The 13,549-nt window shown below is 38.9% G+C and overlaps 1 protein-coding gene across 3 annotated transcripts in view; it reads left to right on the top strand.

The window, feature by feature from the left end:
• Positions 1 to 13,549, top strand: part of LOC140211624 (guanine nucleotide-binding protein subunit alpha-14) — a 139,517-nt gene that overhangs the window by 53,791 nt on the left and 72,177 nt on the right. For all 3 annotated transcript variants that reach the window (XM_072281558.1, XM_072281560.1, XM_072281559.1), the window contains exon 2: positions 1,494 to 1,678. In XM_072281558.1, coding sequence (XP_072137659.1) covers positions 1,494 to 1,678 — 185 coding nt within the window. The remainder of the gene's footprint in view (positions 1 to 1,493; positions 1,679 to 13,549) is intronic.

Here is a 13,549-nt window from a genome sequence, read left to right as displayed (position 1 = left end):
ATTGAGAAAAATTTTAGTTATAAATTGGAGCTGTTTTTATACCAGCCAATTGAGTTCAATTTCCAGAAGTCAGACACCAACTTTCTAACTTGAAATTCTTTGTGGTCATTTCTGCTGTTGATTGGTATTTATCAGTGCTTATTGCTGTTACCAGTGGCTGACTTGTGAACACTCTTATTCCTTGAGTCAGAAGTTGGAGATGAGGAATACAAAAGGGTGAACTATACATTATTGGTTTCGTATGGCGGTTTTTAGACGTTGAATCAGTCGGGGAAATATAGAAACGAACTACGTGAAAGCAACATTACAGCTGCCAACAATTGAGGATATGTGCAGAGTAGGATGTAGCTGTCAGTCATAAACAATGGAGAGGATCGATTGGAATTGTGTGTTATGAGGGGTCACACAATGTTATTTGCAGTGTTGTTTCGGGCCTTGAGTTTTGTTGTAAACCTGCCGTTAAGCGAGTAGTTCAACAGAGATTTCAAAATTAAAATTGAATAAGTTGGTGAACTTCTAAAGAGATGTTTGCATGCAAAATAAGTACATGAATAATAGAGGTAATATGCCATAGAGTGCTAACTTCCAGTGTTGCTGGAAGAAATGTTTATATTTAAGTTTTTTTTGGAGCAGCTTTTGAGAAAGAAAACTTTATCAGCATGTGTGTGATAAATGAGATTGCCAAACTGCTGTTAAGAATGTTATGTTGGGCAGTGCTTTTGTTGTTGTAAAACTAAATGGACAGAATTTAATGTTTGGTTCATAAAACGTTGGATGTGTGTGCTTATCTGGAAAGTGTTGGGCAAAAATGGAACTGTCATTAACATTGGAGTATCAAGCTAGAGTTTACATTTTTATTGAAGAGTAATGTTTGCTTTAATGTGTGTTCCTTACTCTACTTCAATATCAGGTTTTTATGGTCAATATCAGTTTACTGCCCACTGCATAAGTCCTGCATTATCCTGACTTGGATTTGTCACCATGAATTTCTTTACTGGACAGAGCAAATGGTTCAAATTGGATTCTTGGCTCCAGCTCTTTGAGGATAATTATCATTGGACAATAAACATTTCTCTTGTTGATGTCCATATTCTGTGTATATTTAAAAGATATACTTAGACATAGAAATCAATACCCATTGCTCAGCATGCATTATATAATGATTGAATACAAATAGTAATCTTGCTTTCTGATTCAAATGAACCCAATAGTATTACGATCTGTGCAAGTTGTGCAATATATTTTTGTACACTAAACGTCTATGGTTGAAAGGGATTTTTCTTTTTATTTTAAGGATCATCGTTTAACAGTATTTATAGGTAAATTCTGGAAAATTGTCTAACCATTTGAAAACTATTATTACTGGGAATAAAAATATTAGTGTACTTCTAGTATGATTGTACTACCTTGCTAAGTGAAATTATTCTATTTTGAACATTTTAGTGTCTGGGTTTGGGGCCTTTGCCTTATGAAGCTTTTTGTGTTTGATTTAGGCACCGGTGAAAGTGGCAAGAGCACGTTCATTAAACAGATGAGGATCATCCATGGAGATGGCTACTCGGATGAAGACAGGAAAAATTTCACAAAGCTTGTATTTCAAAACATATTTACTGCAATGCAGGCCATGATCAGAGCCATGGACACACTCCGGTTGCAGTACAAGATAGAAAGAAACACTGTAAGTTTTACCCGTATTTGAAAATATATTTATAAGATGGTTATGATTAATTCAACTTAAGATTCTTTCTCTCCATAACCAAGGGTTTCTTTAAAGTTGATTCTTAATTATCGATATCCAGCAGCGATTCTCAAGTTCTCTGAAATCACAATATTGTTAAGTACAAAATTCTTAGGTGTGTATTGGAATATAAGATTTAGTACTCTGATAACATCTGTCAAGGCCAGCATTTATTATTTATCCCTTATTGCTACCTGAATTGAACATTGTGCTCGGTCATTTTGGAGTGCACTTAAAAATCATCTATGTGGTAGATCTGGATTCACAAACAGGACTAGACCAAGTTAGGTTGGGGCAATTCATCATGGAGTCAGAAGAGTTTTTGCAATAATCTAGTCCTTAATAATTCCAGCTTTTTATCTGGAATTACTCAATTTTAACTCCAATCTGTGCCTTAATAGTGCAAGTCTTTTGAGTATTAATCCTATAAATTAACGATCATACTCCTCTATTTTCCTCCAGAGGGCTTGAAATTATGGTCTTTAGAAACTATTTTCTGAAGATAAGAAATCAGAGATGCTGAAGATTATTATTAATGGGATTAGCATTGATAGACATCTTTGTTGGCATGGCCGGTGTGGGCTGAAAGGCCTGTTTCCACACTAACTTTATGAACCCGTGAGCTAGCTACCAAACTATAACCGATTTACAGAAAAGCAATGTGATCATAAGGGCTTGAATTACTCTTGTAAAACACTAGCGTGGTGCTGTATATATAAAAGCTGACTTAAAATTTGTTACTTAGGTTTTGTTTAGGCTTGCACACAGTGGTTATTTTTGCTGTTTTACAGTTCCAGTGACCCAGGCTGGAGTTTGAATGTTATTTTCCCCCCACTGACTGTGTGGATTTCTCCCAAGTTCTAGGTTTCTTTTCCATCTCAAAGATGTACTGTTTGGCAGGTTGACTAGCTCCTGCAAATGAATCTGGAGAATTGTGGATGAGGTTACTGTTGATAGGCATATAGGGAGAGAGTAGATTACAAGGGAATAAGTTGAGGAATGGGACTAATGGGAATTCTCTAGAGCTGGCTTCATGGATTGAATTGCTTCCTTTTACATCGGGTTCCCAACCTTTTTTTACGCCAGGAACTCCTACCGAGTGGCCCATGGACCCAAGTTGGGGAACTGTTGCTTTACTTAATGAGGAAATTTGAGAATACAAGAACCACTAATACAATAACTTTTCTGAAGTATGTTAGATAAGGAAACAATAAAATATAGTTTGTTTCCAAGAATACTTGGGTGTGTGTATGCAAATATGACATGGATGATGAATTTAGCGGAAATATTTTTATTAAACTATTATATTGCCAGAAATGGAGTCATGGAGAAGTACAGCACAGAATCAGGCCATTTAGCCCAGCTAATCCATGCCAAAACCACTTAAACTGTCTACTCCCATCAACCTGCACCAGGACCATAGCCCTCCATAACTATATATGCCCTATCCAGACTTTTCTTTAACATTGAAATTGTGCGTGTATGCCCTCCTTGTGCTGGCAGCTCATTCTACACTCTCACAACCCTCTGAGTGAAGAGGTTTCCCCTCATGTTCCCCTTAAACTTCTCACCTTTCACCCTTGGCCCATGACCTCTGTTTGTAGTTCAATCCAGCCTTAGTGGAAAATCCTCCTTGCATTTACCCTATCTATACCCCTCATAATTTTGTATACCTCTTTCAAATCTCCTGTCAGTCTTATATGTTCTAAAGAATAAAGTCCTAAACTATTCAATCGTTCCTTGTATCTCAGGTCGTCCAGACCCGGCAACATCCTTGTAAATTTTTTCTGTACTCTTTCAGCCTTGTTTACTTTTCTTCGAGAAGTAGGTGACCAAAACTGCACACAATACTCCAAATTAGGTCTTGCCAATGTCTTATACAACTTCAACATAACATCCCCTTTTCTGTACTCAAATCATTGATTTATGAAGGCCAATGTGCCAGCAGCTTTCTTTAAAATCCTATCTACCTGTGATGACACTTCCAATGAATTATGTACCTATATTCCCAGATCTCTTTGTTCTACCACACTCCTCAGTGCCCTACCGTTCACTGTGCAAGACCTCCCTTGGCTGGTCCTACCAAAGTGCAAAACCTTGTACTTGTCTGCATTAAATTCCATCTGCTGTTTTTTAGCCCATTTTTTTCCAGCTTGTAGATCCCTCTGAAAGCCATGATAGCTTTTCTCACTGTCCACTACACCCCCAATCTTGGTGTCATCCACAGATTTACTGATCTAGTTAACCACATTATCATCCAGATCATTGATGTCGATGACAAAAACAAAGGACCCAGCACTGATCCCTGTGGCACACCACTAGTTACTGGCCTCCAGTCAGAGAGACAAACTCGCTACTACCACTCTCTGGCTTCTCCCTCAAAGCCAAAGTCTAATCCAGTTTGCTACCTCATCTTGAATGCCAAGCAACTGAACCTTCTTGACCAGTCTCCCATGCAGGACCTTGTCAAATGCCTTACTGAAGTCCATGGGACAACATGCACTGCCTTGCTTTCATCCACTTTCCTGGTAACTTCCTCGAAAACATCAGTAAGATTGGTTAGACATGACCTACCATGCATGAAATCATGCTGACTATCCTTAATCAGTCCATGTCTGTCCAAGTACTTGTATATCTGGTCCCTTAGAAAACCTTCCAGTACCTTTCCCACAACTGAAGTCAGACTCACCAGCCAATAATTTCTGTTCTGAACCTTTTTTAAACAGAGGAACAACGTTGGCTATTCTCCAATGCTGTGGTACCTCTTCAGTTGCTAAGGATGTTTTAAATATCTTTGCTAAGGCCCTGGCAATTTCTGCACTTAGTTTTTGTATTTTAACTGTAATGCATTTTGCAGAGGAGTGGATTAGATGTAAGATGTACTCATGGAAATACAGTATATGCAAATCGATTAAATAGGACTCAAGCTGAACTGGCTGTGGATACTCAAGTTCTTTGGTCAGCAAGCTAAAGTAAATTTGGGAGACGCAACTTTTTTTTGAAAGCTATCATTTTGGCCGTTGCTTTTGGTATGATTTAGTTAACTTGTTACCTATAGGTTAGGTCAGTGTAAATATAATTCCATAGGCAACTACTAATTGCATTCACCAATTCTGTTATGTTTCCATCATGTTACTAAAAGAAAAAAAAAGTTTCAATGCTGTGGATTGAAATTCCTGTGGATTTCATTGAAAATCTCAAGTCAATTTAACATTTTAATAGCTGATTGGAATATCATCAATTGCTAATGTAATTAGCCTGGGTGGTGGTTGGGGGGGGGAGGGAGGAGGGGGAATTTGTGTATTTCTGAGATAATTAAATTTCCAGTGTATTCTAGTACTGTTCCATCTTCGTATCATAAGTTAGATACATGTGGCACAGATGGCAGGTGATTAGAATATAATTGAGTTGAGTAATACCATGACAGCATGCTTTGTATTTGTATTTCCTGGTATTCTTTGACCAGGCTATTTATACAGCCTCTGGTTATCTCATTCTCATTGAGTTCAGTCATAGTCATAGCACCATACAATATGGAAGAGGCCCTTTGGCCCAATTCATCCATGGTGATTGTGTTGCCAAGTGGGTTAGTCCCATTTGCCCGTGTTTGGCCCACCGCCCTTTAAGCCTGTCCTATATATATGCACGTATCTAGATGGTTTTTAAATGTTGCTAATGAGCCTAATTCAACTATTGTTTCTAGTAGCTCAATTCAAATTCACACCTTTTTAAATTTCTCGACTCAGGGTACGTCCACACTACGCCGGATAATTTTGAAAACGAAGCTTTTTCTTTTCGTTTTGCCCTCCGTCCACACTGAGCTGGCGTTTTCAGCCCCCGAAAGCGGAGATTTTCGAAAACACTCTCCAGAGTGAATAAATCTGAAAATGCTTAATATCCAGTGTAGTGTGTACGGGATAACCGGAGAGATTTAAAAATGTTGTCATGACAACACAACAACAATGCTTTTTTCTGCTTCTGCTTAGTACTGCGCAAGCACTGCCATATGGCTGTTATAACGCGCAGTCGATGTGAATGGCGTGAGAGTTAAATTGTGAAGTGAGCTTTTTTGACTATTTAAAAACGCTGCCATGACGTGCCGGAACAGATGTTCGTTGTTTTAACAACGAAGTGAAGAAATAAATAAGTATACTCACTTCGCCCTGTTTTCTGTCCTTGCTTGTATGAAGGTGGTTTACCTATTTATGCAAGTACTTCTCTGACAATAGATGTGTAACAGCCTAATGTAACATTGTATGGAAATACAAGATAACGCTGATGCAGACGTTTTATACATTTAACAAGGTGCTTTATTAATGCAACAGAGTTAGTCAGTTTTTCAATGCTCGTCGTCAGCCGGGTCATACTGTCCGTGAACTACCTGTCGGTTGCCTCCATACGCTCCAGTATTTGTTTTTTTTTAAGTTTTAAGTCCTCCTGTGCGACAGCCAAGAGCAATTCCTTTAAGTTTTTCTACTCTGTAACTGGACAAACGCACACTGTTCTGCGCATGCCCAAAGGAGGAGACTCGCCCAAATATCTGCCTAATGTGGACGGTGGTATTTTGAAAAACGCTCAGTGTGGACGCCTGTCGTTTTTACTCGAAACTGGCGTTTTCAAAATTATCTGGTGTAGTGTGGACGTAGCCTCAGATCCTAAACCTGTGTCCTCTTGTTTTCAGATTTTCCTTAGGAAAAGTACCATGCTTTCACCCTGTCCAGTAATCTTGTATGTGCCCCTCATAATCTTATGCATAAGCCAACCTTCAATCTCCTACATTCTCTGAAATAAAGTCCTAGTCTCTGCAACCTCTTCTCATAACTCAGGCCCCCAAGTCCAGGCAATTCCTAGACAATCTTCCCTGCATTCTTTTTAGTTTAATAACATTTTTCCTAAAACATTTTTTTTCTCTATTTCACTATAGCATATGTCTTCTCTCTTTCGGTCACAAGAGCAAAAGAAGAAGGAGCAAAAATAGGCCTTCAGGCTCCTCAAGCCAGCACTACTATCAAATATCATGACTGATCTAAGTTAGTTTCAACGTCTCTTCTGTGCTAGTCTTTGCTTCTCTCATTTTTAGAATTTGGGTCTTTGTACTCTTTCTCTGTCCTCTTCCTTCTCTTCCGTATTCAGGATTTACTTGTTTTTCTGTTATGTGAGCACCTTTACTAAGTCTGTCTCTCCCATTCTTTTCACGTGCTTTCCCTTTTATTCAAGTCCTTTGCAGTCTTGCCTCATTTCCATAAGATGTGGGAGCAGAATTAGACCATTCAGCCCATTTCCTTTATTTTCAGGAAATTATCTGTTTCGTACTGCATCAACCCCATTCTCTTGCCTTCTCCCTGTAACTGTTGACGCCATTTCTAATCAAGAACCTATCAACCTGCTCTTTAATTATAGCCAAACAACAACGTTAGACCCTTCGTTAGCCCTGACGAAGGGTCTCGGCCTGAAACGTCGACTGTACCTCTTCGTAGAGATACTGCCTGACCTGCTGCGTTCACCAGCAACTTTGATGTGTGTTGCTTTAATTACAGCCAATGCTTTGGACTCCACGGCTGTCTTTGGCAATGAATTCCACAGATTCACCACTTCAGTGGGAAGTGTTGACAATGCATTACTGTCAGTAGTTTGGTAATCATGTTTGGTTTGAGTACATATGATGAGAGAGAGAGAGACAATGCTAGTGATATGACTTGGTGTCTAAAGCAGTTGATGTAGGGCAAGTTGAAAATGCTGATGCTCTGTGCCTTGCACCTTTTGTGAGTACATGAGCTTGTGCCCACTTTTGAAAGGTGGAATGATCTGTTTCTGCTGTGAGGGCTACAGGAGAAATCAACTGAGTTGTGTTAAAACTGCAAGTATTCACTTCAGGGAGAGGAAAGCTTCTGGCTAAAGTGTAATATTTATGGAGTAGGGAGGGCGTTGGTCTGGAAATTACATATTCCTGTTGCTGACTCACAACAACATTGCTTTCCCTGAACTTGATCAGGAGTACATGGTACTACAAGTTCAGTCTAAAGCAGATTGATATTGAGAATGGAAGTCATTGGATTCTGGCTGAGAAAGCAAGTAGCAGTTCCAAAGTGTTTACAATTCCCACAACCCCATGGATGGGCGGTTAGCTGTTTCTGCAGGACAGATGAGACTAACAAGTTTGTTAGATTTGGCTGACTGCTTGAATGTTTTCAATGAAATCTTATATTTTATGTGACAATGTGAAAACTTTATTTTGAGGTGAGAGGGCATTCACACTGTTTCCTCTGTCTCTTTGCAGGAATTTGGTCAACAAAGACTTGGCATCTATCTCAGTTTGCATAGTCATACTTTTACTGTAAAATGTGTTTTACATACAAACATTGCTTAAAAGTCACAGTAACAATTCTATTCGGAACAGACAGTAATTGAAATTTACGAAGTTTTAGAAACGGCAGTGCCTAAGTACTTGGAGTCTGTTCTGTATCTACTCATGTATGAAAATATTAACAATACATCTGGAATATAGGATTGAATTTTAATACACATTAAATTGTGATTTAAAGATCTTGAATCAAAGTGAATTCACTGGTAGTTATTATGTCTTGAAATTGGTCAATGGATTTTCAAATTGGTATCTCTTTGTTTCTTCAAATTAATCACAATGGCATTAGTGCACCCCTCCAGTTTCATTCAACGATGCTCAGTTTCCCAGCTCTCCTTACTACTTCTGCATTGTCAAATTACTTGTATGACTGAACGTCCTTGATGGGAAATTAATTCCCTTCAGTTGAAAATTGAGGTGGCAATTGATTGTCAGCAAAATGTGCTAAGGGTCTAATGCACGTATAGGGGTCATAGAGTCATGTAGCAGTGACTCAGACCAGTATGCCCTGCTGACCATCAAATATTGAACTTTTGTATTCTCTTTCTGTTTCTAACTACATAATCTGTTCAATCAACTGAAGAACTTCCACTCTGTTATCATTAACTCCTGTTAAAAACTTGGATCCCCATGAACAATGCCACAATATCCAAAAACACTGTCTCACATTGAACTATTTGTTTTGGAATCTTGCAGACAATTGAACATACTAATGAATTCATAATAAGATGAGTAATTATCTTTTTCACATATTTCTTCATATTGTCAGGAGCAAACAAGTAGAACAGCAATTTTTTGTAGTATGTTTGTTTAAGTTGCAGAAATATCTGTACCAAAGCTCTTTAAAGTGAAACCTTGGTGTGCTCTCTTTTAAGATTGCATTTGCACAAAGTAGTTATGGTGAGAATTGCCCATGTGTTGCTGTCTTCTTATCAGTGTCTTGGATTCCCTTTGGAAAAAATATAACATACAAGTAGAAACCATCTGCCCTCCTGTAAATATGTATTGCTTCAGTTACCTTAACAACTCACAAATGTTATCAGTTATTTCCAACTGTTGCAAACATTGTCATCCAATCATATTTTTATTCCATTTGAAAACTGATTTCATTTAAATCTTTTGTTTTTAATACCTGGATCCAGGGGTGCAGAATTGTTGGCCCTTTTTTTTATTGAGAGAAGCAAGTTTTAAGGGTAGAAATGATTGCTATGTGTTTATAGCCAGAATGTCTCAAAATAGTTCAGCTTTCCTCCTCCAAAAGTTGCAGCTTCATCCTGCCAACATTTGCTGTTTTTAGTTTTTTTGTAGTATGTTTATTTCAGTTACAGAACTATCTATACCAAAGCTGTTAGAAGTGAAATTTTAAAAGAAGAAATTTCTGTTCTTGTTCTTTTTGGGAGTGCCTGCTTTCTTATTGTTGGGCTCTCTACAGTGCAATGCTTCCTGTGGGCTGTATTTTTCTTTCGAAGTAATGTTTTGTAATGTCCGCCTGTCTTTCAACAGCTTATCGTGTAAGTTTGTGCAGCTGTCATCAAAATTTACCCACTAAAAGACGATAGCCTGCACGGTCAAAATAATGAGTTGTGACATTTTGGGTGTCAAGACTATTATTTATTATTTAAGAATTGGAACTGTGTTGCTAGATAGACAAAATATGAACTCAGTTTCCTTTGTCAGGTTTGATTATTCCACTGTAGTTGTCCTAATAATGGTTGGGCCATGTTTCAGAAACTACTTTCTGTTCATTAAAATCAGTTGGAACATTACTGATTTTTCCCATTTTTCAAACAAGAATATTCTTTTAAATTAGGATGGCATTGCTTATTTAGCAAGTGGCACAAATGCTTCAGATGTCATTTCACTCTGGAATGACATCTGAAGCATTTGTGCCACTTGCTAAATTCTTAAACAATAAATCCATTGAGGTGCTGGTCTCATGATTGCCTGATTAGCTATTTGTATTTATGAGCAGATGCACCCAATAAAGTGATGACTGAGTGTATGTCTAGAGGTAAAGTTACAAACTGTGTCCTAACATGCTCGAGCAGTTCAGAACCTTTCAGGGGCCCAAGTCCTTCAGTTCTTTTACACAAGCCCTTCTTTCTGTGGTTATTTGCATCAATAAAATGAAGCTCAAAATAAGTTTGGAGGACAGCATCTCATGCTGCTTGCGTATGTTGCAGTTTTTCTTCTATAACTCTTTCTCTGTATTGATATTGTTGATTTCTGCTTACCTTTCAAGATAGCTGTAGATGGTCTTTGTGTCCTTTCTCGCCACAAGGGAGGCCCTGGAGGACTGGCAAGTGGCTAATGTTGTATCTATACTTAAGGAAACAAGGGAATATCCTGGGAACTATAGACCGCAGAGTGTCATGTCAGTTGTAGGGAAATTGCTGGAGAAAATTCTTGGGCATAGGATATAAAAGCATTTGGAAACCCATGGCCTAATTAGGGAGAACCTGCATGGCATGTCGTACCTTACCAACTTGATTGAGTTTTTTTGACAGGATGGCGAGACAGCTTGATGAGGGTAGGGCAGTGGATGTTGTCTACATGGATTTTAATAAGGCATTTGACAAAGTCCCTCATGGGAGGCTAATCCAGGAGATTAAGATGCATGGCATCCACGACAAATTAGCTGTATGGATTCAGAACTGACTTGCACATAGAAGACAGAAGGTAGTGGCATACATCCCACCCTGCAAAAACTCATTTCAGGGAGAGGTAGCACCCCCTGGGTCGACCCCCAAGGGTGTATGTATACAGGTCATTTGATTATGAAAGAACACAATTTATTTGATCACATATTGAAACTATTTACACATATATATTCCTTGTTGAGTATTTTGTTGGCAGTCTCAGTGCTAATAGCTAAATGCTAATGCAAACAGCTTTTCTATTTCTTTTGCAAGCTAATGAATGAATGACACCTGTTAAACTCACCTCAACATGTCTTTTACAGTCTTAACCCACCATGGGCAATAGAAAAGTCACTGTTGCAAACAGTGCAGCGAGCAACCCTGTCATTATTCTTTTTTTGGAACACTCTGCCATGGCGCTGCAGGACACTAAACTGAACTGATGGACAATGAAAGAGAGAGAGAGGTCGACTGTAAAGCCCGCCCATAGAGAAAACTGATAGGTCTACTTAGCACAAAGAGAGACCAATCAGGATGCTCTCTCTGTCATTCTCTTGCTATGTCTGTCTCTCACGCTCTGTCAAAAATCGATTTCCAGGATATTGTATATAATTTGCGGGTGTCAGGGAGCCGCTATCAATATGTGGGAGACTCCCAGAACTTCTGGGAGAGGTGGGATGTCTGTAGTGGGGCCTATTCGAGTAGAATCTGTAATTAGTAGTATTCTGCAGGGATCTGTGCTGGGACCTCTGCTGTTTGTGATGTATATAAATGACCTAGGTGAAAATATAGATGGGTGGATAAGTTTCTGGATGATACCAAGATTGTTGGAGTTGTGGATAGTGTAGAAGACTGGCACAATGCAACACAATATAGATCAGTTGCAGACATGGGTTGAGAAATGACAGATTGAGTTCAGCCCCGCCAATTGTGAAGTGTTGCACCTTGGTAGGACAAGTGCAAGGAGACAGTACTCTCTTAAGGGCAAGATCCTTAATGGAGTTGCTGAGCAGAGAGATCTTGGAATCCAAGGTCATAGCTCCATAAAAGTGGCTACACAGGTCAATAAGTTGGTTAAGAAGGCTTAGGGAATGCTTGTTTTTATTTGTTGAGTCGTTGAGTTCAAAAGTCAAAAGGTTATGCTGCAAATTTATAAAACTCTGGTTAGGCCACATGTGAAATATTGTATACATTTTGGGTTGTCCCACTGCAGGAAGGATGTTGAGGCTTTGGAGAGGGTGCAGAAGAGGCTTATCAGGATGCTGCCTGGTTTAGAGGACATGTGCTATCAGGAGAGGCTGGATAAACTTGGGTTGTCTTCTCTGGAGCATGGAAGCTGAGGGGAGATCTGATGGAGGTTCATAAGATTATGAGAGGCATAGATAGAGTGGACAGAGTGTATCTGTTTCCCAAGGTTGAAATGTCTAATGCCAGAGGATATGCTTTGAAAGTGAGGGGGCTTACGTTCAAGGGGGATATGAGGAACAAGTTTTTTTTACTCAGAGTTGTGGATGCTTGGAGTGTGCTGGCTGGTATGATGGTAGAGACAAATACATTTGAAGCTTTTAAGAGATGTTTAGATAGGCACATGGAAGTAAGGAAGATTGAGGGATATGGACATGGTGTAGGTAGGAAGGATTAGTGTTTGGTTGATTTAGATTTGTGTTTTAGCTGGTTCGGCACAACATCGTGGGTCAAGTGGAGTGTTCCTGTGCTGTACTGTTCTACGTTCTATGTTCTAAATCATCCATTGGTGATATTGGTTCAGTTTTCAGTATGCATTTTCACAACCTGGCCTACTGGACACTTTGCACCTCTGCATCCAAAACATTTTACGCTCGTTTATTTTATTCTCTTTTCCTAATTGTGCCCATTAGCCTTGGACTGATTGTTTACAACATAAAAACATGACAGCTCATATCTTATCCTATCATAGATATTCTCTACATCCTGTCTATCCTTCTTCCACCTTATCTACAATTTAGCACAATCTTGTTTTCTGTTTCCAGTAAATTTTACCTGAAAGATTAGCAATGTTTCTCTTCCCAGAGATGAATTCTAATCTCTTGAGTGTTTCCAATAGTTTATATTTGTCAGATTTTCACCGTGTCCTTTATTGCCCGGCTATTTAACAGCATCATAATTTGTATGGCATTGTTTGCCTAAAGTTTGATGTAGGTTTCTTTGATCAGTTGACAATGTCATTTGCATTGGAAGCCAAATGTTTTACCTAACAAAGAAAAACAAACCTTTGTCCTGACGAAGGGTCTCGACCTGAAACGTCGACTGCACCTCTTCCTACAGATGCTGCCTGGCCTGCTGCGTTCACCAGCAACTTTGATGTGTGTTCCTTTGTTTTCACCTTGAACTTTGGTAGATAATAGCACACCAAAGTGGGATCTCTTTGCAATCCATTTTTTAACTCCATTCACAAACTTAGTGTGAGAAATAAGCATTCCTTTGAATCAACTAGAAATTATTCCATTGACAGTAATGCCATTATGTTGCAAGTGATTGTCTCAGATTTTGTCTGTGTGAATGCCCTCCACTTATTTTCAGAAGATCAGTTTTATTTGTCAAAAAAACATACAGTGAAGTAACATACATCAAAGTTGCTCCCCACCGATACAGTGAAGTACACCGTTTGTGTGAAATCAAATCAGTGAGGATTGTGCTGAGCTTGGCATGCATTGCCGTGCTTCCAGCAGCAGTATAGCATGCATTTGTCTTTGGAATGTGGGAGGAAACCCTCATGAGTACAAACTTCTTAGAGAACAACGGTGTAAAGCAGTGTGCTAACTGCTATGCTAC

The sequence above is a fragment of the Mobula birostris genome, chromosome 17 (assembly GCF_030028105.1).
Source record: "Mobula birostris isolate sMobBir1 chromosome 17, sMobBir1.hap1, whole genome shotgun sequence".
Taxonomy (NCBI): domain Eukaryota; kingdom Metazoa; phylum Chordata; class Chondrichthyes; order Myliobatiformes; family Myliobatidae; genus Mobula; species Mobula birostris.
This window is presented reverse-complemented; position numbering and strand designations above follow the sequence as displayed.